Source organism: Trachurus japonicus, chromosome 8 (genome assembly GCF_045865225.1).
Source record: "Trachurus japonicus isolate A0001 chromosome 8, Traja_1.0".
Classification (NCBI taxonomy): Eukaryota; Metazoa; Chordata; class Actinopteri; order Carangiformes; family Carangidae; genus Trachurus; species Trachurus japonicus.
This window is the reverse complement of record NC_140914.1, coordinates 8,260,001-8,283,775: the sequence shown is the minus strand read 5'-3', so window position 1 is coordinate 8,283,775 and position 23,775 is coordinate 8,260,001. Positions and strand designations below refer to the sequence as shown.

Genomic DNA, 23,775 nt, shown 5'->3' with positions numbered 1-23,775 from the left:
AGGACTGGTAGCTCCGGCAGGTCGGCCAAACTAATCATCAATTAAATTAAGTACAACAGGACTTCAAGTGATTTACAAGTAAATGCAAAACTTGCAAGGGAAGCTAATGCAGGCTAGAGTTTAAAGCAGTGATAATCAACAATTTCATACTGTGTCAATAACATGACAATGTAAAAAGGACCAACATAGATAAACTCACAGAGACTCATCAATTGGAGATTTATGATTTAGATGTGGGGCCCAAAGTTTTACATGGCAGTGTTTTTTGAGCCACAGCAGCTACTGTCAATAAAACAGCTCTTAAATCCACTGTACATTTACCTGCTCAGCACCAAACAGCAGTCAGACACAGTTAGCAGATAGCTGGCGAACACAGAGCAGCTGAAGAGACAGATAAATCCCTCAGGATTTAATGGGGAACAAAAAGAGAGATAAAGGAAAGTTAAAATCATCAGGGGGGCCGCAAACACAATGCTGAGCAAATGATATGCTGCTCCGTATCTCTTCAATGTGTGAAATAAATAAATAAATTCATGCTTTAACACGAATATCAACTAAAAAAACAATGATATGTTCACAACTTCACACTGTAAATCCCAAGTTGCTGGCTCAGCTCAAAGGTGAAGTAGAAAAGACTTGCACACAAAACTTGTAGTTAAGTACTGAACACAATAGCATGAAAGTTTACCTGACACATAACAGCTGTCTCACATGACCTTTGTTTGACTCGAAACTGATGTCAGTTCAACAGCTGTCGGCAGGAAGCGGCTGGCTCGCAATGTTTTCACATGATGCACCGATGCGAATGTTCAAATTAAATTAATTTTGCATCTATTTTACAGGTTTAAAAAGGTTATTTGAGAACACTTTACATGCTCAAAGTAATTTCACACCAAATTTTCCAGCATGAAAAAAACAACTGAAAGCATCTTACATTCAACTCAAAGTTATCACTAAATTAAAAACTAAAAGTGTTTCTCCAGAATCATTTTCCATCATAGCTAGATACTGTATTTGTTGCTGTGACTAATGTGTAGCCTATTTAAAGTTTAAATCAACTTACTTATGACTTGCAACAATCAACACAAGCAATGGATAAACACTAAGAAAGAAAGAAAGAAAGAAAGAAAGAAAGAAAGAAAGAAAGAAAGAAAGAAAATATTGTGTCTTATGTAAGCATACAACATCAGAAAATATTACTTTTTTGAGACACTTTGCCCAGTGCTTCGTGGAGCTTCGGGTCAACGCCACTACAGCCGAGTGAGCCATCTTTCCAATCAAATAAGATCTCTGATGTAGTAAACTTAACTCACAGTCGGTCGGACTCGGACGTTGCCCCCGATACCGGACAGTTGATCGCACAAACATGGTGTAAAAGCCCGGGAGAAGGTCGCAGTGTCCCGGCCCTGGTTTATCTGGAGATCGGCGTGATGAAGAGGAGGCGATAAGAGTATTTATTTTTTTTAAACCGGCTGGCCGCGGACTGTACACAACACCGGCGGAGTTCAGTTAACGGCGGCCATCTTGGTTGTTGTCAGTTTGAAAAAAAGGCGCGAACGGTGGACAGCAAGTCCCCGGATGAAGGCACCTACACACAGGTAGGTACGGTAGGTAGCCTACTAGTGTCTTTTTTGCACTGAAGGCAGCAGTGGAAAGGGTAAAAGTAGTGTTTAATTTAGAAAGCATACTGAGAGCAGATTTGAAGGAAGTCATGAAGCATCTGTTTGAGTTTATACATAACACTGGATTAATAGGAAGATTGTGTGTTGATGTTGTGTTTTTTTTGTTTTGTTTGACTGACTGTCTACTTTCTTGTCCTACACTCCTGCTCAGTAGGTGGTGGAAGTAGCAAACTGCCAAATCCCAAAAGAAGAGGAAGAAACAGCTTCTTTTTGCTCTGGTTCTTTCCAGTCCTGTTTCCCGTTCACATGACTTCCTGTGAGCCTCAGGTGAGCGGCTTCTACGTTTGTTTGTTCCTTGGTTTACTCTTCATAAAGCTGTTGTTTATCATTTCACTGTGGCAGTGATTTAGCCCAAGATCTGGGTCCCCTTCCTTGGCCCCATCGTGACTAAACACAGCATAGAAATATTTCTGTGTGAGTAATTTATTAGGAATAACCCACTGAGATGTGCAATGTCATTTTCAAGGCTGCCCAGAGCAAAAATATAAAAGAGTATTACAGCTTTGACACAATATCACACAAAAGAGGTGTGTGAATATAAGCCTATGTGTCATCAAGTGGGAGGGAAACACAAAGACTGGACATACAGAGATAATTTTTTTCTCCCAATATAAAGGATCTTATAGGCTACTCATATTATACATTTCAGATGGTCACAGAGTGAGTGAGCCAAACTGCAGCAATCTAGTTGAAAACATACCCATGAAAGTAGTACTGACTGGCTTTAAAATGTCATAGTATTAATGTGGTCTTCAATTGGAGATGTTCATTTAGCCACCTGATAAATGAAAATGCAATATCTACTCTCCCTGTTCCTCTGATTTTCTCTCCAGCAACTCCTAAGGGAAATATCTGCCTCTCATCTGGCTTTAAGTGTTGACTATGCTCACCAGCTGGTTGCTTTTTTTTTTCTGTCTATAGTGTCTGGAGATGTCACAGAAGTGAACCAAAAAGAAAAATAATGGAATAAAGAGTGAAAAGCTAAGTAAGGACTTAGTTACCACAGATGACCCCGTTTTTTAATTCACTTAGCCATGAAAGCCTGAAAGAAATTTAAATTTGGAATAGTTTAATCATAAAAAAGTAAAAAATAATAACAGCGTCCAAAATGGTAGATGAATGGGTAAATTATGAGTTAATGTCTCGAGATTTTCAGCCCCTCTGAGATCCTTTTCGAGCTGTTCCAGCAGCTTTACGAGTGCACAATCTATGTGCTGCCTCACCAAATGTTCCTCTTGTAAATGGCCAACTTGGACAGTAAATTAAACAATGAAAGCCTGTCTCTATGAGCAGCACTCAGGACACCCAGTGCTCAAAAAATAACACAAAGGATTTTTTTTGACAGTTTTCTGAAAGACAGCACGCTGCCCCAGATCCAGAAATGCCAGGAAATAGATGGTTTCCGAAGCTCAGTGCACTTTCATCCACTCTGCAGCCCCCCCTCCGACCTCAGAAGTAGCAGCTTGTATAAGACTTTTTAAGACATCCGCCACTAGCTCCTGCCACTGGGGTTCACCAGAGGATTTTGAGGTTGACCCTAACACATACTGCATACGGGGCCTGTCCAAACTGCTGCAGGCTAAGGGCAGCGAGGTTGGAAAAACCCCCTGAAGAGCCCAACTGAGAGACTGGACTGACCTCGCTAAGTTAGCTGGAGGCGTCCTCCGCCAGATGTGACTGTGCTGGCTGGTGATGCCGCAGAAAGAAAAGATTACTGAGTTTTCCTCCAGTGAACCTGAATCTGATCAAAGAAAGAAAGAAATAAATGAAAACTAATAAATAAGGTAAAAGGAGCAAATGGAATCCACTGATGAGAAATTTAAGTGGGTGATGGCAGTGGCTGATGGGTGAGGGGGAGTCACGACAAAGAAAATAAAGAGCAAGAGAAGAAGAAGCGAGAGACAGCTAGTGAAAAAAAGGGAAAGAGGGAGAGAGGAGGAGAGGTGGGCGATTGGTCCTATGAGAGAGTTGTCATGGTAACAAGTGATCATGATGAGGTTGAGAATGATCAGAGAAGACTTTTGGAAAGAAAGTGCAAATACATACAGATGATACGTAATCACATTAGACATGAAATGCCAATACAGGACTGAGTTAGGTCAGAGCCGGCTACGTGTGATGGAAGCTAATTGAAAAGTTAACTTTTGAAGTTGAGTTGCAAAGTTCAGATTTAATAAAAAGAATAAATAAAACACTCAATTTACATTGGACTAATCTGAGGTACTTAATATCAACTCTCAGGAGAAATACGGTTTCATTAAATAATCAAAAGCAAATTAAGTGGGTTGTTTGTGCTAATCTCTATCATCAAACTATATAGTTGCATTTGCAATCAGATATAATTATATTAGCAGGCACATCATATCCCCTGCGGAGTTTCCTTTCTTTTTTGCCATGATTTTAACGGGTTAAAACACATTCACTTAACCTTTCATGTGTAATCCAAATGCAACAACAAGGAGGGAGATGCATTACTTTCCTGTTGTGAAAAGATACTTGTTAGTGTAGTGTCCAGAGAAGAGATTGCATGAGATGTGCTGTACAGCTCATGACAGACGTGTTGCCATATGTGCAGTATGTTTGGTATACAGAAAATCTGACCATCCCACGCATTAAAAATGCTTTGTCACTCTATAAACCATTTGATCCAATGTATTAAAGGATTTAAGACATGAGAACAACACCTGTTTGCCAATGCAGAGACAGTGTTTCAAGAAAAACAACATCCAAAATATTTATTTACATTCCACTGAGGTCATAATGACCACTGAGTACAAACAAAGGTAGTCGTGTGATGTCAACATGGGAAGATGGTCGATCTGTTACCTACTGTCAGTCAGCATTATTGTTTTTAACCTTGACGAAGGACAAAGCATGACAGTTACTAATCCCACTTACAGACTATTTGGGGCTCAGTTTGTTCAGTGACTTACTGAGTGTTTGATGGATGGTTGAGGTCAGTTTGGTCTCTGCGTTCAGTGGACAGATTGGTCTGGGATATGGTTGAAGTATAGAGTTGGCAGTTGTCTTTACCCATACTGTGACTCCAGTAATTAAAGTGTGTAATAATTGGCAAGTTTATTGGCAAAATCTAATACTACCCATGAATATATTACATTTTAAGTGTATAATCGCTATAAAATACAATTTGTTTGGTTTTCATAGCCTTATAAGTATTCTATTACATACTGTTTTTCAGAATCAGCCAGCTGGAGAGCATGTTTCGTGAGTTTCGTGTTCATAAATAAACCAACAAAGAAGAAGGCAGAAGGAAAGAAGAAGGACTAGGAAACAGCAGACATATCGTAAAATGGTTTAGATCTTCACCTCATCGCTCCATGCTCCTGAAATACTCCCAGTCGTCCCAGTCATGGTAAACAAGTTTTTTGTCCTTGGAGAAGCTTGAATGCTATAGATATCATGGTTTCCCCTCCATTTTACACACTGGACCTTTAAAACATTGCTTTATTTACATTTGTTGTGAGTGTTGGCTGCTTCATCATGTGGTAGATGTTTCGCCACAGGTACATGTACATCAGTAGTCATCTCTATTTCAGAGCCAGACGGAGTGTAACTGAGCCTCTGAGGTTGGGACTCCTACAGGGCTGTGTGCAGTCACTGAGGCTGAGTTAGCAGCTGGATGGTCAGCAAATCCCCTGAGATTGTGCAGTCGCCTCTTTATTAATGTCTCCTTTTCTGGTCCGACATTTGTTAAAGGAAGGAGGATGCAACATGAGCTAGGGACAGCTTTTTTGGTTTGTTTAAAATCACCTGTGACTGAGCTGAAATCTGTGCTGAGAATAATAAGCCTTGAAAACATAACTTGTTTTGCTGCTAAATTAGTGAGGTTATGTAATTCCAAAGAACTTTTCCTACTTCTATCCTGGTTGTTGCTGAACTTGTTACAGAGTCCATATGTTCCCCTTGACAAATTAGCACATTGTGCCCCACACAATTGTAATTTTAGCACCGACAACAGGTGTTCCACGCCCACTTAACTAGTGGTGAACCTGAATGAAACAAACACTTCACATGAACCTGAAGGAGAGTGGTAGCTGGGACAGGAGTGTAGAGGCCTCTAACCACTGCCAATCTGACCGAAGTGTCAATTTGGTTGGTAGCCTGTGTAATGTTGTTTTTTTCTCGATCTTCATGGATCTATAGGTGTTTGTTGGCTTGGCTATCTAAGAAATTGCATTGGTCAAAACAGTGTTTCATTGACTGATAATATCAGTGGTCAGAGTTCTGAAAATAAAATAAAGCTGCAGTAAACACTAGTTTTACTTTAACTCCTTGTTGGACAGCAGCCTCTGTTGTTTTGCCACAGGAGTTTGTTTTGCAGAAGTTAAATCCAACTGATGTCCTGTTTTGTTGGTGCTGCTGAGAGAGTAAAACTTCATGAGCTATATGGGCAACTTTGACTGTCTGTCCCTTTTGGCAAGACAAGACGAAGCATACAGACAAAAGCACAGCTTTGAAAATGATGTCTGTGTCTCTCTCCTCCGTCTTGCCTTGCCAAGAGGGACACCCCCCTGTTCTCCTGGTTAGAGTCATCGTCTTAGATTTGGGAACATGGCTAAGAACTGATGCTGCAGAAAAGTATGGGAATCTACCCACTACCTGTCTTGAGCTGTCAAGTACCTACCAAGTTTTTAAAATGAACACCTTGACTGGAGTTCGGTCAACAGTTATCCCGTGTTATACACTCCGACAGTTGTTGATCCCTGCACAGAATTTACTGTCTCTGATGTATAGTCCAGTGTGTTTTAAAACCCTTTAACTGCAAGACTCCACAGCTGTTGGGACTAACTTACTGAAGGAGACAAGATGACACAAGATGAGACAAGTCCACACCCCTACAAAGGATTCAGTGCACACAGTCTTTTGAAAGAAGCTTAATATTCTGCAACTTTTCCTAGGCAGTGTCACCTAACAGAGCCTCGTCTCCACCGAGCTGCTGAGGTGAGGTAATGGGGCAATAAAGAACAGCGAGTCCCTGGCCTGATGTCACCCTATACGTATGATGTATGTGGTTGTTCATTTGAGTCACCCTGGATTTAGGGAGTTCATTCACCTCTCCCTTTGTCAGCAAGGATGCATAATTCATCATAACTGTATCACTTTGAGATAACAACAGGCGTCATATTGATCAGTCAAGAATCTGTCTGTCGACCTTGAGGATAAACTGGAGAAACTGAGGCCTCTCTGGACATATTTGTGAAAATGGACAGCCTCATACTAGAAGAGGAAGCATCTCTTCAAGGATGTGGGTGTAATATTAGTTGACAGTGTTGTCTGCAGTGACGAAATGCTTTGTACCACTCTTGACCCCATGTTTCATCATGGTGAAGGGCTAAAGAGGTGAAAAGTTCAGGACACAAGAGGCTACGGCAATGAGACTCACTAACTGTCCCGAGGTAGAGGCCCGTCCTTCAGGGGAGGACAGACCAGACTATCCAATTTCTAATGTTCCCTCGAATGCACCTGAGACCAAAGGCTTCAACGTGTGGATAGTTCATCGCCCAGCCTATCCAAAAATTCATTGCCCAATATGGAAGCAAACAACGCCGACATTCAGGCGGAGGATTTCTGGGACACATCTTCAGAGACAGTGTTCTCTGTGAAGGACGCAGCCCCTAAATTGGGACATAGTTCCTTTGTCCATTATCCTATGGTCCTGTCCTAGGACTTGCACAAGGACATCAGCATGAAGTCGACATTGTGGCGACTAAAATACAACAAACTGTCTAATATCATTCGTAACCAGAAATCATTCAGTCTGTTTCTATCAAGAACATTTCTGGGGACAAAATTGGAAAATGATTCAAGACTGATGGAAATAGGTTTTTCTGTGGTCACTGTGATAAATGATTAGGAAACACTGGCCCTGAATTCTCCCTCAGGCGCAGTCTATTCTTTTTTTAGATTTTACTAATACACTTCTAATACATTCTGTGACTTTTCCTGTTCACGCTCTGTCTAAAAACATACTTTGCATCATTGAGTTGACACCCATGGTCTTAGTTTCTCTCTGTGGCTGCTGCTCCCCTCCAGCGTCTCGTGGTCTACTTCCTATATATGTCAGCACATGTGTGTATAGTAGATTTTTACAGTTAAATGCACGTACTCTCAGCGCTTTGTCGTATGCAAACGTGTGAAAACAAGTGCCTAAGTGTGTTTTGTGTGCACTTGTCAGGGTTGATTAATTTGCCCTATATAAAAGAGATACTGTCACGCCAGAGCTTGTTTTTAGAGGAAACAAGGTCTCTGGGCTGACAGTAGCTGCTGCCCACGGCCCGAGCTTTTAGTTTCTCTTTGCTCGATGCCATTTGTTTAACTTTCCCTCTCTCCTCCACTCCACTCTCCTCTGCTCTCCCCTCCTCTCCTTTCTTCTGTCTGTACCCTGGCTTCCTCACTATGCATCCCTGCCCTCTTCTGTTGTGTGTCTCAGCCGCGCTCTGTGCTCCGCTGTGACAGCTAACAGAGGTCACTGTTTACTCTCATTTATCAGTCAATCATCGCTCGCTGCAGGGGCTCCAAACACGGCTATTTTTCCACCCTTCCTTTGCCATCACTGTTCCCAGAACAATGGCAAAGACAGTGACATATAATTACTTCATTAAACTACGTAGGACGTGTTTTCTTTTCAATATTATTTCCTGCCCATTCATGCTGAACTTCTCTGGGAAATATGCAAAAACTGACAAGATATTTCAGTTTTTGTGAGTGTGTGACTGACAACTTATTGGTAATGGGGGAGGGAATGTGCTGTATTATTATGTGGTCAATGGAATAAAATCAATAGACAAAAGTGATATTATTCTGTCCATTCGTTAAATATCAGGGAAAACAAGAATTCATTATTTTGTCAGCGTGATAAAAATCTAAATGCTCAGCAGGAACATTAGTCCTCAGTCGTCCTCTAATGTGACCGTCTTTCATTGTGGATACAAAACATTTTTCTAAATCTTTGTCTTGATCTCTGCTCTTCATTAAAAAGCACAAGATCAAATTTGGATTCACTTAAGCTAAGATTATTCAAGAGTTTCCACCAACCCACTTCCCTTGCCAAACTCATCAGATACCTGTAATTAGCATTTTTATGAATAAAAAACTGTTTGATCAGAGTTTTTTTTTTTTCTAAAGTGCGCATTTATAATAGTTTCTGAGCCAAACCCATGTTGAATTTCCATACCAAAGTTGTTAATAAGGCCTGGATGTTCTCTGTGTTGCGTGGCCCATTAGGTTTTTGGGCACAGTCTGGGCGAATGATTAATTCATCAGTGTGCTGTCTTTAAATATGAAGGTGCCTGCATGCCTCTATCTTCACTACAAAACTCGGGGAAGGAGCACTTTCAATTTGACTAAAAAAAAGAAAAATGTCCACGCTTCCTGTCCTTACCACAAACATGACCAATGACTTATTTTCTCTGAGCAGCGAAACAAGGGGAGTTTTTAGGAGAAACATCTGCAGCGACAGTAAGAAATGAGGGAAACGCCACCGCCGGTGATTGGTGATATGGAGAACCTCGGCCATACATCACGCGGCAGAACAAGAATCAAAAAGCACACACTGTTCCCCATGTAAATTTATTATGGCAGCAGCGAGGCCCATATGCAATGAAATCTTGAGGGGCAGAAGGATGACTTGTCTTACATAACTGCTAAAGCTGGCACAGTTTCAGCAGCAGGCAGAGGAGGAACCCTAATGCAGGGGTTCACACGTTCGCCGATCATTAACCCGGAGGATTGTTTCCCTCCGTCGGGCCACACGCCATCTGATTATTTCTCTCTGATAGATATGATGAGATTTCTTGTTGATGGATGTGATGTGATTCATAATTTGACATCTGGAAATCAGAAATGCGTCCGTGTTACATTCTCCTACTGTTCAATCCACTAATTCAATTGTAAATCAATCACAGTTTTTCCTCATTTCAGCAGACTACAACAATGACGACTCCTCTGGGAGTAAGACAAGGCCCCCGAGAGGCTGCCCTGAGGGACGCCTCTTTAAAAAACAACCACTTTTACACACAGCGTAAACCTATTTGCGACCGTGGAGGGTCCTCCTCCTTATCCTTGGCGATGTTACCATAAAAGAGAGAAACGTTTTTATGTGCCCCCCTCCGCCCTTATATGAGGCCTGCAGGAATATCGTAATCTAATCTGGACTCCAATAAGTCTGTGTTTCATTCTAACTAGATCATGGCCTCTGTGTACCTCAGCCACTCTCATTCAGGTTTCCATGGTGCATACACACACACACACACACACACACACACACACACGTACACACACACATAGGCTAAGAGCCATGTCCCTTTCTTGGCCCGGAGCCGAACAGCACTGGCCCTCCTTTCCATCTCCGCTCTCCACCCGACTTGACATCCAAGCAACACCTCCGCCTCCTCTTCTTCCTCTCATCCCAGGGATGCTACCATAATAAAAAGGAGTAACATTTTATGCCCCCCCCCCCATCCCATCCCATCCCACCCCCTCCCATCCATCCCTCCCTCCACTCCCAACAACAAAAACAACAACACTACCTCTCCAGGGGGCATCTGCAGGAGTATTATTATCTAATCACAGCTCTAATAAGACCAAACAAGATCCTGGGCCCTTCTAACCCACCCACCTACCCTCCAGGCTGAGAGTGGCCATTACCCTTCACACCATCCCGGACTCCCCCCCACTCCCCACCCCCCCTCTTTGGTTCCCAGTAATACACACAAGACTACACATGCACACGCACACACACACACACACACACACACACACACACACACACACAGAGGCCACCACTCTCTCCATCCTCTCTACGCCCCACATACATCAGTATGTCTTTAGCACTGGCCGGGCTGTAGAGGCAGCGAGAGGAAAGAAGAGTATTAGTATTCAGAGCACAGGGAGGAAAAATAGAGGAGGGAGCGGGCGAGCGAGCGAGCGAGCGAGCAGCCGAGAGACAGAGAGAGTGAGAGGGAGGGGATAGTGAAACAGAGAGGAGGAAAAACACAAGGAGGGGGGAAAATATAAGAGAAGAACACAGGAGACGGGAGGGAAAAGAGGGGAGGGGAGAGATATCATATTGTCCATTTCTCCCTCTCAGTCTGCCATCCCGGTTGCGGGGCTTATTGCTCGGTGCGTCTTGGAGAGAAGAGAGAGAGAGGTGTGTGTGGGGGGGTGGACAAGAGCGAAAGAGGGCGGAATGCCCCTTTACAAGCGTCGCATCTGACTAAAACAGCGGACAGGCTCGTAAATCGGGGGAATCGGACACAGAAAGAGAGAGAGAGGGAGTGCGCGGTGGGGGAGACAGTGGTTGGTTTCTGCAGCGCCAAGGTAGGAGGACATTCCCGCTTTTGTTGCCCGTGCAGCACAGCATGCATTCGGCTCTGTGTGATAATCTGCGATGTGCGCGTTATTCTCTTCTCTTCTCTTTTCTCTTCTCTGTATCATATCTGCTTTGATCCTGCAGCTCTGCACCGGGCTCCGCTGAATTTGCCCTAAATCCAGCAGCATGTGTCTGTTTTTCCCATTAATATTTAATGTATATTATTTGTGCATCACCCTGGCGCTTCCATATTGCATTCCTCCATCGGTATAGGTGGGCTATATGTTTCGAGCCTATATAGTGGCGGGATGCATGTAAGTGAAGAGGCAGTCTAGATCTGTGAGGCTATGTATAGGCTGTGCCAGGTCTATAGCTATAACACATACAGTAACAGGCGTATCGTGGCTGTATTACAAGTGTATCAATGGCACCTATCCTCACTGATGATGATGATTGAACTTTTTTTTCGTCTTTCTCTTCCTGTCGCGCAAACGCTATTAGATATGAGACGAACAGACAGTAGGAGGAGGAGGAGGAGGGAAGGGGGGGTGGTGGTGGTGCGCGCACGAGCACGCAGAAAACACACAGAAGACAGGTTGACGTGCGTAAGACGTGCGTAATTCACCCCCTTCCTTTCCCCTTCCTCCCCCCTCTCCTCTTCCACCTCCACCCACACCCACACCCAGGCCTTTTCCACACACCCCCCCACCCCGGTTTAGCTGTACCATCTAAAAAAAAAAGAAAAAAAAAAGACACAGTTGCTCCGGCTTCCCACCACAGAGAGCCATATTTATGCAAATGGTCAGAAAGAGAAAGAAAACCCACTGAGACACACTGACTCACCGACTCTGACATAGCAGTAGGTGAAAAATGAAGTGAGGGCGGCCGTTGTCTGTATATATATATGTGTGTGTGTGTGTGTGTGTGTGTGTGTGATTACACTCCCTGTCTGTAAATAGGTCCCACTCTGCAGCTCTCCTCTGGCTGTGCAGGAGACAGGAAGAGCAGCACCAATATCCCAGGGTTCCCGGCTTGAGCCACTTGCTCTCTAGTTCCTGTGTCATGTTATAGATAATTTAGACACTTGCAGCTCCAACAGGCCCGGAGTGGCAGAGAGCTGTGAAAGCCTGGACAGCAACCTTTGATACGTGTGAATGTGGGACAGAAATAGGCGGAAATACAAGCAGACACTTCCTGCTAGTGTGTGTATGTGTATGTGTGTGTTTGGTTGCATGTTTATAGAGATATATGGGCTTAAGCAGATATTAAAGCCCACTAACTCCCACCTTGTGTTATTTATTTGCCTGAAAGGGTGTGCAGGAGCTATTATAGGACAGGCTAAATTGGGACAACCTCGAGGCTGAGGCTCCGCAAAGCTATTACCTCCAGTCAATAGACATTAATATCCCCACGTTCAATCTTGGCCTCATACGGCGCCGCCTCGGTCCCAGAGCTCTGCTCCACTGGAGTAACCAAAAAGATGAGTTGTAGTAGCCCCTATCTGTTTACCCCTCGTGCATCAATCCGTCACGGTCGAGTGAGCAGAGAGGAGCGATGATAGCATTGTCTCCGGCAGACCATAATCGCCGTGGCTTTCTAAAAAAAAAAAAAAAGAAGAGGAAGTGATGCAAGGAAAGGATATGCCAGCCAGCGCTTGGTGGAGCGAGGTCACGACCTCTATGAATCAGGGACAGTGCTGGCGAATGGCGGATGATCTAAGAGTACACGAGTACATCGATTTGAGGTGATACACAACATGATACGGCCCAGCAGGGAACGGCAGAGCAGCAGACGGCTTCAGAGTCTGGAGCAGAGAGGAGCAAGCAAGCAGGTCACAGGGGCGAAACCAAGTCACCAGACTGTGGAAGTGCAGCCAGCAGGAAGCGACATGTTTTGGGTTTTTTTAAAGGGGGGGAACGCAGTGGGTGTGAAATTTGCTTAAACACTTAAGCACCATTTGCAGACTTTTCTTTTTTCTTCTTTTTCTTTTTCGAAACAAAAGACAACAACAGAAGCATTCAGGGCAAGAATGAGAGGTTCAATTAAAGATGACTTCCAGGTACGGATGAAAACAAAAGGAGGGAGCGTGGCAGCAGATAGGACGACTTGAAAGAAGGTTCAACGAGATCTGCCCGAAACATCCTATTAGGTTTATCCAATGGATTAGTCTCCTTTGTCTATACAGAAGAAAACATTATGTTCTCACACAAGGAAGAAGAAAAAAAGGCTCTGACTGTTCTGTTAAAATTTGCAATTATGAAGGTGTTCAGTTTCTTCTTTAAAAAAAATCCTTAGTCATTTTCCCAACAAACCTTATTTCCTATTAGTTCAAATTCTGAGTGAGAATCCTGGTTGTTGTTGTTGGTTTACCTGAAATTAAATTCTGTCGCCTTTTCTAAGTGGATTTTATTCAACATAAAGGCAAATATATGTATTATTTGACTATAAAATGAAACGCCAGATGATGATGATGATGTAAAGAGAGAGAGGGGGCGTTGGGTGGGGGGCTCCCTGCTGTATAGATCACAGGGTTGGTGGTATAAGCATCTGAACGTCTTCCTCTTCCTCGGCAGCAGACAGCAGCTTTTCAAAGGCCTTATCACTGTAAATTCCCAAACCCAGCTGAGGTGTGTGATTCATCCCTCAGAGACAGATTCCACACACAGATTTCAGATTTCAGTCACGCTCTCTAAGATGATCCTTGTTACTGAAAAACACGCCTCCTGGGTTTCCTTTTTTCCTTTTTTCTTTCCTTTTTTTCCCCTCTCTCTCCATCTTTTATCAAATTCACATTCACTTCCGCTGTTTTTTCGGTGGAGCTTCCCAGCGTGGGGGAGAGAAAACCAGTGCATCTCTATAGTGGGAGGACTGCTGCTGAGCTTAAAAAATAAAAAACAAAATCCAATACTACTCAAAAAATAAAAAGAGTGAGGGAGTGCATTCGATATTAGATAAATATTTATTGGTGTATGTCTCAGCAATAAGAACTAGCCTAGTCGTACTGTGGCATGCTGAGCTTTTGCTTCCTCTCTCTAAATTTGTACTGGATTTGCTGGACTTCTGTCTTCCTTTTCTTTTTTTCTATTTTCTTCCCGCCCGCTTTCCGTGCACCTGGAGGGCGGCTTGGAAATCCCCCCTGTGCAAATACAAGAATGATCCCTTCATTATAAGGGGATACAAACATAAACGCCTCATCTGCTTTATCGCCTATAAGCTAGATTGAGGATGTAACGGCTGGACAGAGCCATTAAAAATGAGACGTTTAGCTGATGCTCTTATCCAAAGTGATTAACAGGAGGTGGTCACCCAGAGGGGTGGGAGGTGGGAGGTGGGAGGGGGCAATATCTTGCTTAAGGGCACAAGTGCAGAGGAGGAGGAGGGAGAGGTTGAACTTGCAGCTTCTTTCTGGCTTGATTTTAGAGTTTATACCCACTGGGTGTCTGCTCCTCCTTGTCCCCCCTCCCTCCCAGATTTAGCTCAGTGGCCGGCTTCTTTCATAATTGAGCACAGACTTCCTCTTTTATTTTTTTTCCTCTTCCTCCTCCTCCTCCTTTTCTGTCTGTCGTGTGATTGCACAGGAACCTGTTTACTCTCATTCTTGTTTCTCCTCCTCCTCCTCCTCTGCCGCTGCCGCCGTCGCCGCCACCGTGGTGTGATTGTGATTAGACTGTGACCTTGCACGCCGTTTCCCTGTCTCCTCTCGGCCCAATCGGACAGTGACCTTACCGGTCGGCTGGTCTGTGTTGTGGCGTATTCGTTCCCTGGGAGTATTGATCCCAGAGCAGAGCAGAGCAGCAGTCAATGGAGCATCTGTGGGAGGTTTAGTGTTGCTCTCTCTCTCTCGCTACAGTATAGTAGGAACGTGTGTTTCTGGGCATGACGCTCTCGGATTCGTCAACACGTCTCTGAAGGCATATTTATCTGTGAATAACCAGCCTCTGTAAATATTTTCCTTGTAGTAAATTGCGTCCTCAAACCCTTGATTACCATTGTTGCTGTGTCACCCTCGCCGCCAGCTTCCTATGTTTTTTTTTTTGCCCTTCTCTGCTCCAATTTTTTTTCCCTCCCTCTTTATCTGTCTCGTCTCCAATTTAATGTCAGCATCTCTCTTTCCCCCTCACACTCTCTCTCTGCCTCCCTCCTCCTCCTCCTCTTCTGTCTCTCTCGCCACACAGTCGTTCTTTCTGTCTGTCTCTCCCCTCCATTTCTTCTTCTTCCTCTTCTTTTTCTTCTTCTCCCTCCATTCTGATGCTCTCCCTGGCATTTGAGGCAGCCAGTTTTTGTGCCAGACAGCCATTCCTCAGATTGAGATATCCTGGGTTTTAAAGTCACTCAGACAGATTTACTATCTTAATGGGAGAGAGTGGAGTTGGACGAAGAGGGAGTAGGTGGTGGTGGTGGGTGGTGGTGGGGGGTTGAGAGGAGGTTCTTGTGCAAGGATGTAAGGTTTGGATGGCGTTTTGATTTGCTAATTTCAGATTCATTTCTGCAAAAAAGGCTGCACCGTGATGGACAGATAAATAGACTCCACCTTATCTGAGCTCCCTTTAGACTGACACCCTATCCTAATGTGACAATCAGCTGATGTGAAAAGGAGACAAAGACAAGAGAGAAAAAGTCTGTTTCTGTCTGCGAGAGGCGGCGAGACGTGGGGGGGGGGGAAGTTGAGAAGCATTTCTTGTTTCTCCGTCTTGTTCCCTGAGTGAAATATGTCTTTGCCTAATGTGGTGATTGACTGATGGCTGGAAGACAGATGGACACATAAGGAGCACTTTGCTAGGGAGGTGCCACTCAATGCACAAAGACTGACGCTTGACATTTCACAGAACAACATACATCAAATGATCAATAGTCCTTCCCCCTGTCCGACAAGGCACCTTGCTTGAGAAATAGGTCCGCCGCCTCACAAGGACAAAACATCTTAGTGGATAAGTGAGCTGACCCCACGCTCCATGAATATTGTTTTTCCAGGGCTTGTGCAGAAATAAAAAAAAAAAGAAAAGAAATGTTTGCCAGACATTTTCAATACAGGGGTTCGTTTTTATTTCTTCTTTGCAATAGATCGGTATTATTAGACACAACTTTGCATACATTCTCGTCAGTCAGAGTCCCCGGAGCCTCATAGACTGTGAGAAACTGGAGTTTTGGGCATTGACCTGCTTTTATTTAGACAGAATGAGTTCAAAAATAAAGGCAGTATGCTAAAGAAGTCTAGTTTCTCTTGGATGAAAGGACAAGGAGCGCAGACATAAGGCAGTCAGACTTAATTCAGCTAATTATAACCTCAGTCTGATGTTTTATTAGATTTTGTGTCCATCCAAACATCTGGGTTTTTTTTGCCGGTGTTTGTCTCTGCTGCACTCGTGTTTATGTGTCGTATTGATTTATCGATTGATTTTTTTTCTGTTTTTTTCTCCAGGTGATGTTGTTGGAGAGCTTCAGAAAAAGAGTCTCCACAAATCTGACAGCGACTTCCAATCCACGCCGATGTGCTGGAGAGATCGCAGATACCGATGCTTTGCTTCCCACCGTCTCCTGTTGGAGCTAGATGACTAAGAGCTCGACTGCTTCACTACTTGTAGAGGAAGACGGAGAAAAAGGAAAAAAAAAAAAAAAAGAGCCACTTGTCTGCAGGCTGCCCGTTTCTGGTCTTGGAAACATTAGGAAAATAACAAGCTAAAGGTTGTGCATGCACTGCAGGCATAACTCTGCATTCTTTAGCCAAATCCATTTACAAAGAAAACTTTCTACATGTGGATTGTTTCCGCTCCGGCTCGCAAATTCAACATGGCCCAGAATCTCCAGAGTCAAGTCCAATAAAGGTAAAGAAAACACAACACAACACAACACAACACAACACAACACAACACAACACAACACAACACAACACAACACAACACAAACCGCTTTATGACATTATCTAAGGTAATGAAATGCTTTAATTTGGGGTTTTCCCCCGCTGCACAGTAGTTCTGTGTAGCTGAATGTGAATCTAAAGCAGCTGCTGAGACTCGTTCCTGTTGTACCACGAGGAGGATCAGTCTATCAAAGTGTTTGTGTTACAGGAAGTTGTAATATGTGTGTTATACAATACACAAAGTTTCAGGATGATAGACACATTGCTCATTTTTTAAACTCCGAAATCATCCTGGAGAGATCGTGTTGAGTGAGTCCTGACTCATCTGCTCTTACTCAGAGTCAGAAAGTTGACACTTAAGTAATAGAAAGTGAAATGCGGCTCTTATTAAAGAGTTTGCGCGTGTATGAATATTTAAAATGAATCATTAACTCGGCATTATATGATGGTACATTTTAAATTGCACCATCATTTACAGCACCTCCTCCACATATTTACAATACATGTAGTTTTCTTCCTTTTATTTCAACACTATCAGCATCAGAGCTGTTGCTACGATGTTGCAATTTCCTTAATGTTGCAGTAACATCGTAATGCACTACGATTTATTACTTAAATTATGCTGGAAAGGAAAAAGTTGTTCCACACATTTTACTTAATACAATTAAGTTCTTAGTTTGATCCCATAAAAGAAGTATTTCAACATTCATGAACCAAAAACTTACATTTCTGTTTGCAGTTTACAGTTTTTATTAAAAGGTCACACAAACCAAACAAAATATCACAATATTATTCTGTATTGATCTTTCCCCCCCGCCCCTAAAACATGCTCATAGGACCGAACCCCACGAAGAACCGACATCCAACCCTGCAGAGCTGTGGAGCGCTGCACAGCTTCCTTTAAGCTCAGTTCAGTTCACAGGACTTTCTTTGTACCTCCAGGGGTCCTTTGGTCCTTTAAGGCTCATTAACTCATTGGTTTGGCTCCTCTGCCCACATAAAGACTGAATGGCGCCTCCACTTACCCAAGAGCTTTCCTTCCCTGTCACCTCCTGTGCAAAAAACACAGTGGAAATTAATTTGTGGTTTGAAAAAAAAAGAAGTAAAAACAACATTGTGTTGCTGCAGATAATCTTTTTTTTTTTCTTCTCCTCAACACTTTATTGAAAAAATTCCAATTACAGTCAGAAAATTGACCTTCTGATAATACAAAACAGAGTCTGGCATCTCACATTAAGAAAATAAATACATACATCATATGAGACATAAAGTGAACAAAGTATGTATGTCAGTACAGGTATAAAGTTAAACATAATAATAAAAGCAAATTTAAATAAAATGAAAAAAAAGAGGAAAACAGGCAAGGCAGGCATATTACATTCCTCTAAATAGTTCTTGAATTATGTTCACAGTATGCATACATTTCTTATTGTCAATCATTTTTATATATTCAAGGTAGTTCTTGAAATCAATTTCAAACACAGGAAAGAAAGGTCGGCCTTTAGAGAATTTGGCTTCATGGATGTGAAATTTCGCAATTCGAATAATCAGATTAATTAAGTGTTGAATTTTTCGCTCCTTATTATTATAGTATAGTAGCCTACATCCTTGGCTTTCAAATTAATTGAAAGGTTGAATTGTAAGGTGATGTAATTTTCAATTTTCTTTCCAAAAAATTTGGGAAAATTGACAGCGTTACAAAATACACATTTGACATCAATATTGACAAATCTTGACAGATGTTAGTGGGGTAAATGTTATGTATGATTTTATATTGAACTTCTTTGATTTTATTGGAGGTAGCAAATTTATGTGGAAGGAGCCATGTTGTTTTCCAATTAATATCAGAGAAAGAGGAGGTCCATACAATTTTTCCTCTAGGTGTGATTTTCCTTTTCCTGAAAAAATGATTCCTTATATGTTTATTGTTACGATAGTGGTTGCTGCAGTCAGATAATCCACAGACTTCGCTGTCAACAGGTTTCATCAGGAGGTTCAGTAGGAAAATGGTTTTCTGTCATAGTTTAGATGAACTGAACCTTCACTTTCTTGCACATCAGGATACTTTCGGATGTGCTGCGACTAGTTCAAATGTTCTCCCGTCTCGCTCGATGCCAGTCGCCTTGTATCACGATGCTAAAGCGATGTTATGTAGCGCAGGAGCCAATGATCCATCAGGTACACACTGATGGTTTTGGCATCAGTGTTTGCACTTAATGGGTAAGGTGACCAATCTGCCAAAAACTTGATTTGTACACTTTTATGTCCTCGCGACTCACGCTGCCAATTCCTCTCCCTTTATCTCTTTCAGGGGAAAAGCGAGAGGGGTGGGTGTCGCTCAGTCACACATGGGCGCGTCAGTCTGGTCTCTGTGATCCGGACCGAGACACCCCCGCATCTTCCTCCTCTTCCTCCTCTTCCTCAGTTCACGCCTTGTAAAAGGTGGACGGGCCAACACTCTTCTTACCCGAGCGCCGTCCGATAGGTGAGGGCGGCGAGGGCTGCGCTGTCATTGGCTGACTGCTGGTGAGAGTGCGATGCGGATTGGAGGATGTCGGGGGACTGGGATGAAGACCTGTGTAAGAAGGCGCTGGTGCTGGTGGAGGAGCTGTGCTTCAACTCGCCGAGGGGCTACGGCCAGAGCGAACGCTGCGAGGAGTTCAGCTACCTGCTGAGAGGCCGCAACAGACAGGTGGATGCAGGTAATGAAGACAACACACCTGGAGCTTCTCTTTCTCTTTACTGTTTGTAAACACCCACATCGAACCGGCCTTACTCCACCTTAAAGGGCCAGTGTGTAAAATGGGGGGAAAACCGTGACATCTAGCATTTGGATTCTAGTTTAAATAGATTAGATTTCTCGACTTCCCATCGGCAAATTAACGGTGGCCTCCGAGGACAAAAATACTTCAGGTTTACAACTCAAAGACCTCTCACTGTTCTCTACCGACTAACTTCTCACTCACTCACTCTCTCTGCTGTTTCCTCCTCCTTCTTCTTTCCTTCCGCCTTCCTCTTCGTTGGTTTTTTTATGAACGCAAAAGTCGCGAAATGCGCTCTCTGGCTGGCTGGAAGAATTATAAGGCTACAAAAACCGAACAAATTCTATTTTATAGCGATTTTACACTTACACGAACATATTCATGGGTAGTATATTCAGATTTTGCTAATAAACCTTAAACCAAATATTACACACTGGACCTTTAAAGCAGCTATTTGTTTGCGTTTTGCTACAGCTACAAAGCTAATGTTAGCAGTAGCATCTGTTTATCAAGCCAACAGCTGTTTCCAGAAGTGGAGAGCAGTAATGGGAACCACGGTGTTATAAAATAATAGTGTTGCTAAAGGTGGCGCTACTTTTTTTAGTAACGAGTAATCAAAAAAGTTACTGTTTCCCTCGTTATAACGCTACTACCTTTACTGACTATAAAATACGTTGTTACTTGACTCAAGAAGTTCTGTCACAAAATAATAATACACCCGTTAAAGTGAATGTACACATTTTTTTTCAGTCCGTCAACTAGTCGGAAAAAAGCTGTTTATCTGGAACTAACCAACTGAGTGAGTTGAGCATTTTATAAAAAAGTAACACAATTACTAACTTAGTTACTTTTTTGGGAAAGGCAAGGCAAGGCAATTTTATTTGTATAGCCCATTTTTACAAACACTTTGTCTCAAAGGGCTTTACACAGCATTTACAACATCCTCTGCCCTTAGACGCTCACATCGACTGAGGAAAAACTCCCAAGAAAACCCTTTTAACTATAACTAATTACTAATTAGCAATGTGCCCAACACTGGTGGAGAGCAACACCAATGTCAAGTCTTTATCTCTATAACATTGTTTACCTATAGCGACCTATAGTGAGGATGCATTGTAAACTTTCATCCCCTGAACGCAACGTTGGCCGAGGTGACAGTCGCCACCGTCACCTCTTCATGTGGCAGAGAAAACGTACAAATAACCCCTTTTAAAGCAGCACTTCGCCCCCCAAAAAGTATCCTTGTAGAATTACAGGGTCATCCAGGACAAGACTTGACATCTTGATTTGTATCAGTGAGGATGCACTTCAGCAACAGCGAGTGTTAAAACCTCCACAGAAACAGGAATAAACCGCTGTTTTCTGTGCAAACTCATGTGAAGATGACGATGGCTTTGCTCCGATAGAGAGGAAAATGAATGTGACAGCACTCAAGCTTGTAGTGGACGAGTCTGTGATGCTAAAATGATTTGGGTGTCTGTCTGTCTGGCTGTCTGGCCCCTTTTGACTGAAACACTTAAATGGAAACGTCGGTGTTTTGTCTATCAAAACGTTGCGGCATTTGCTGCATCACTTGCGGAGGCGCGCACAGGAACACGGCGTACTGTGTCGCTTGGACTTTAAGGTATGAAGAGGTAAATGTTAAGAAGAGTGCTCATGTTTAAAGCAGGTTAGAAGTGCTGTGCACTCAGAACAACAAACCATGAAATATTCATCCGGTAGATTGAAATGGCTACGGTACAAGTCCATCCCATTTCTTTTACGAGCCCCAAAAGAGTCTCAGTAGATTTCTGTGATTGTTATCTCAGAGCTGGATCTTTTTTCTATTTTTTTTTTTTTCGTTTTAACCAAACTGAGTAGGTGCATCGGGCTGCACGGTGGAGTGCATTGTGTGCAGAGTATTATTGTGTGTGGGTTCTCATTGAAGCATCTGGAAGTGCAGTGCGCTGTTATGCAGATTAGCGTGGATATCTGTAGCTCAGTGTAGATTAGCCCCGGATTGGCTGCGTGTTGCCTCTGGAGATTTGGATGGCTCTGTGAAGAAATGTCACGCCATGGTTTAAGGCGTTGGCCCCCATTCGCTTTACCAGCTGTGATTTTTCGGTGTTTGCTGACGGAAGTCTCTGAGCCCCTCTGAGGGGGCCGCGGCCGCCGAGAGCTGTCAGCGAACGGCTTGTGTAAGCAGCCGAGATGTGTTTGATGTGGAGCCGTGTATGACTCCCAGTGGGCCCTGCATCAGCCGCTGATTGACAGGGAGTCTCGGTCCCACTTCACGGTGCACTTCAGAGGCCTCCGAGCCACCCACCCACCCACCACCCCACCTACCCACCCACCCGCCTGCCGACTCGCTCTCTACGCTTTGTGGATTAGCGATGGATCTTTGACAGGATCAGTGCTGAGGGGAAGGCACGGCGACTCGCCCTAAAGAGAGAGACAAATGGAGGTGAGCGGTTTGGCCTCCGACAGTCCCCGCGCACACGTTTGATCACGGCCGCGTCTTATCAGTGCACCCTGATCTGCCAACCAACCAACCACACACTCACACTCACACACACACACTGGTAGCCCATACTCGCTTTGTTTTTCCCCCTCCAGATCAATACATTAACCTTTCTCATCCTTAAACCCCTCCCTGCTTTAGGTTTCGCTCTAAATCACTGTCAACTCTTTCACACATGCCGTGGTAGTTGCATCGACTTTATCAATCCTCCCATCCTCCTCCTCCTCCTCCTCCTCCTCTTCCTCCTCCTTCCTCCTCTGGGGGGGAAACCGAACGGAGGGAATAGACCCAGTCAGCTTATATGTCTGTTTCAACATGGGCACCAATCTGTTTGCAGCCCCCCCCCCAACCCCCTCCTCTCTTTCTCTCCGTCTATCCTGGCCCTGCTGGCCATCCTGCGGTTTCGATCGTTTTTTTCCCCATCTCTCCATTCCCCTTCATCACCGCTGTCCTTTTTTTTTCTTGTCTTGATTTTTTTTCCTCCTCCCTATACCGTCCTTTCCCCTCTCCCCTCCCCTCCTCCTCCTCCTCCTCCCCCCGCCTCCTGATCTCCATCATCATGTACTGTCTTCCCTCGCTCTCTCTTCCTCATCCCCTCTCTTGTTCCTCACTTCCCACCCGGTCTTGTTCTCCACAGCGACAGATCGATGTCCCCTCGCCTCCCTCCCACCACCACCACCACCACCCACTACACCTCGCCTCCCCCCAATCATATCTTTTGAACAAGTGCTGATTAATGACATACACAGGCTGATGAATAATTCACCAAAGAGAGGGAGAGAGGGAGAAGGCGTGAGGAAAGGAGGAGAGGTAGAGAAACGGGGGAGACGGAAAAAGAAGGTAGGGGTGACGAACAAAGAGACAGTCGCTGAGGAGAGGAATAAAGTCGGAGCATGCAGAGGCAGACAGCATGGGAGAGGAGATGACAGCGAGGAATGAGGGGTGTTTGAGGGGATTATATAGAGGAGAGAGTGAAAGAGAAAGAGAGGGAGAGAGAGAAAGAGAGGGAGGGAGGGCGGAGACAGAGAGCGAACCGAATTCCAGAGGATGCACCCCAGGGCTGGAGGATTGGCTGCCGTTGTCTTGTTTTCACTCATTTGCTCTCAGTCTTGTTGTCAGCCTGTTACAGATAAAATTTCATTCTCTTTTGTGTGATTTAACAGTGCTTATGTCTTTGTCATGCCCATAGAGACGCGTCTGAATCGAAGGAAAAGGGGTTAAAAGAGAAAAGGAGGCCTTTTGTGTGGGACGATACAAACATAGGGTGGTGGTGGGGGTTTGGCCAACACGACGACAGCGCTGGTCTTACACGGAGGTGACGACTGGCCCTGCCCACAGAAAGGAGGAAGACTTGTTAAAGGGATAGTTCAACATTTTGGCAAATTGGCCCATTGCCATAAACCCTATAGTCATAGCAGTAGGTTCGTTACCTTCAATTGTCGGTGCAAGTTATTTTTAGAACAGTGGAGCAGAGCCGCCAGCTGCTCAGAGCTACGCTACGGAGGCTAATGGGATTTCTTGGTTTCCCTCATCAAACTCATCAAATACACAATCCAACAACTCCAAAACGCTCTGGTGGACAAGTTGTGACCTGCACATTCACCACGCTATGAGATAATAACAGAACGTTATGAGACAGAGTT

The 23,775-nt window shown here is 43.9% G+C and overlaps 1 protein-coding gene across 1 annotated transcript in view; it reads left to right on the top strand.

Annotated features, from left to right (window-relative positions):
• The first annotated feature begins 10,544 nt into the window (after nt 1-10,544).
• syt3 (synaptotagmin III) overlaps nt 10,545-23,775 on the top strand; it is a 38,926-nt gene continuing 25,695 nt past the window's right edge. Inside the window, exons 1-3 of the mRNA XM_085783575.1 lie at nt 10,545-11,021; nt 16,433-16,835; nt 19,182-19,572. Coding sequence (XP_085639701.1) covers nt 19,422-19,572 — 151 coding nt within the window. The 5' untranslated portion in view covers nt 10,545-11,021; nt 16,433-16,835; nt 19,182-19,421. The remainder of the gene's footprint in view (nt 11,022-16,432; nt 16,836-19,181; nt 19,573-23,775) is intronic.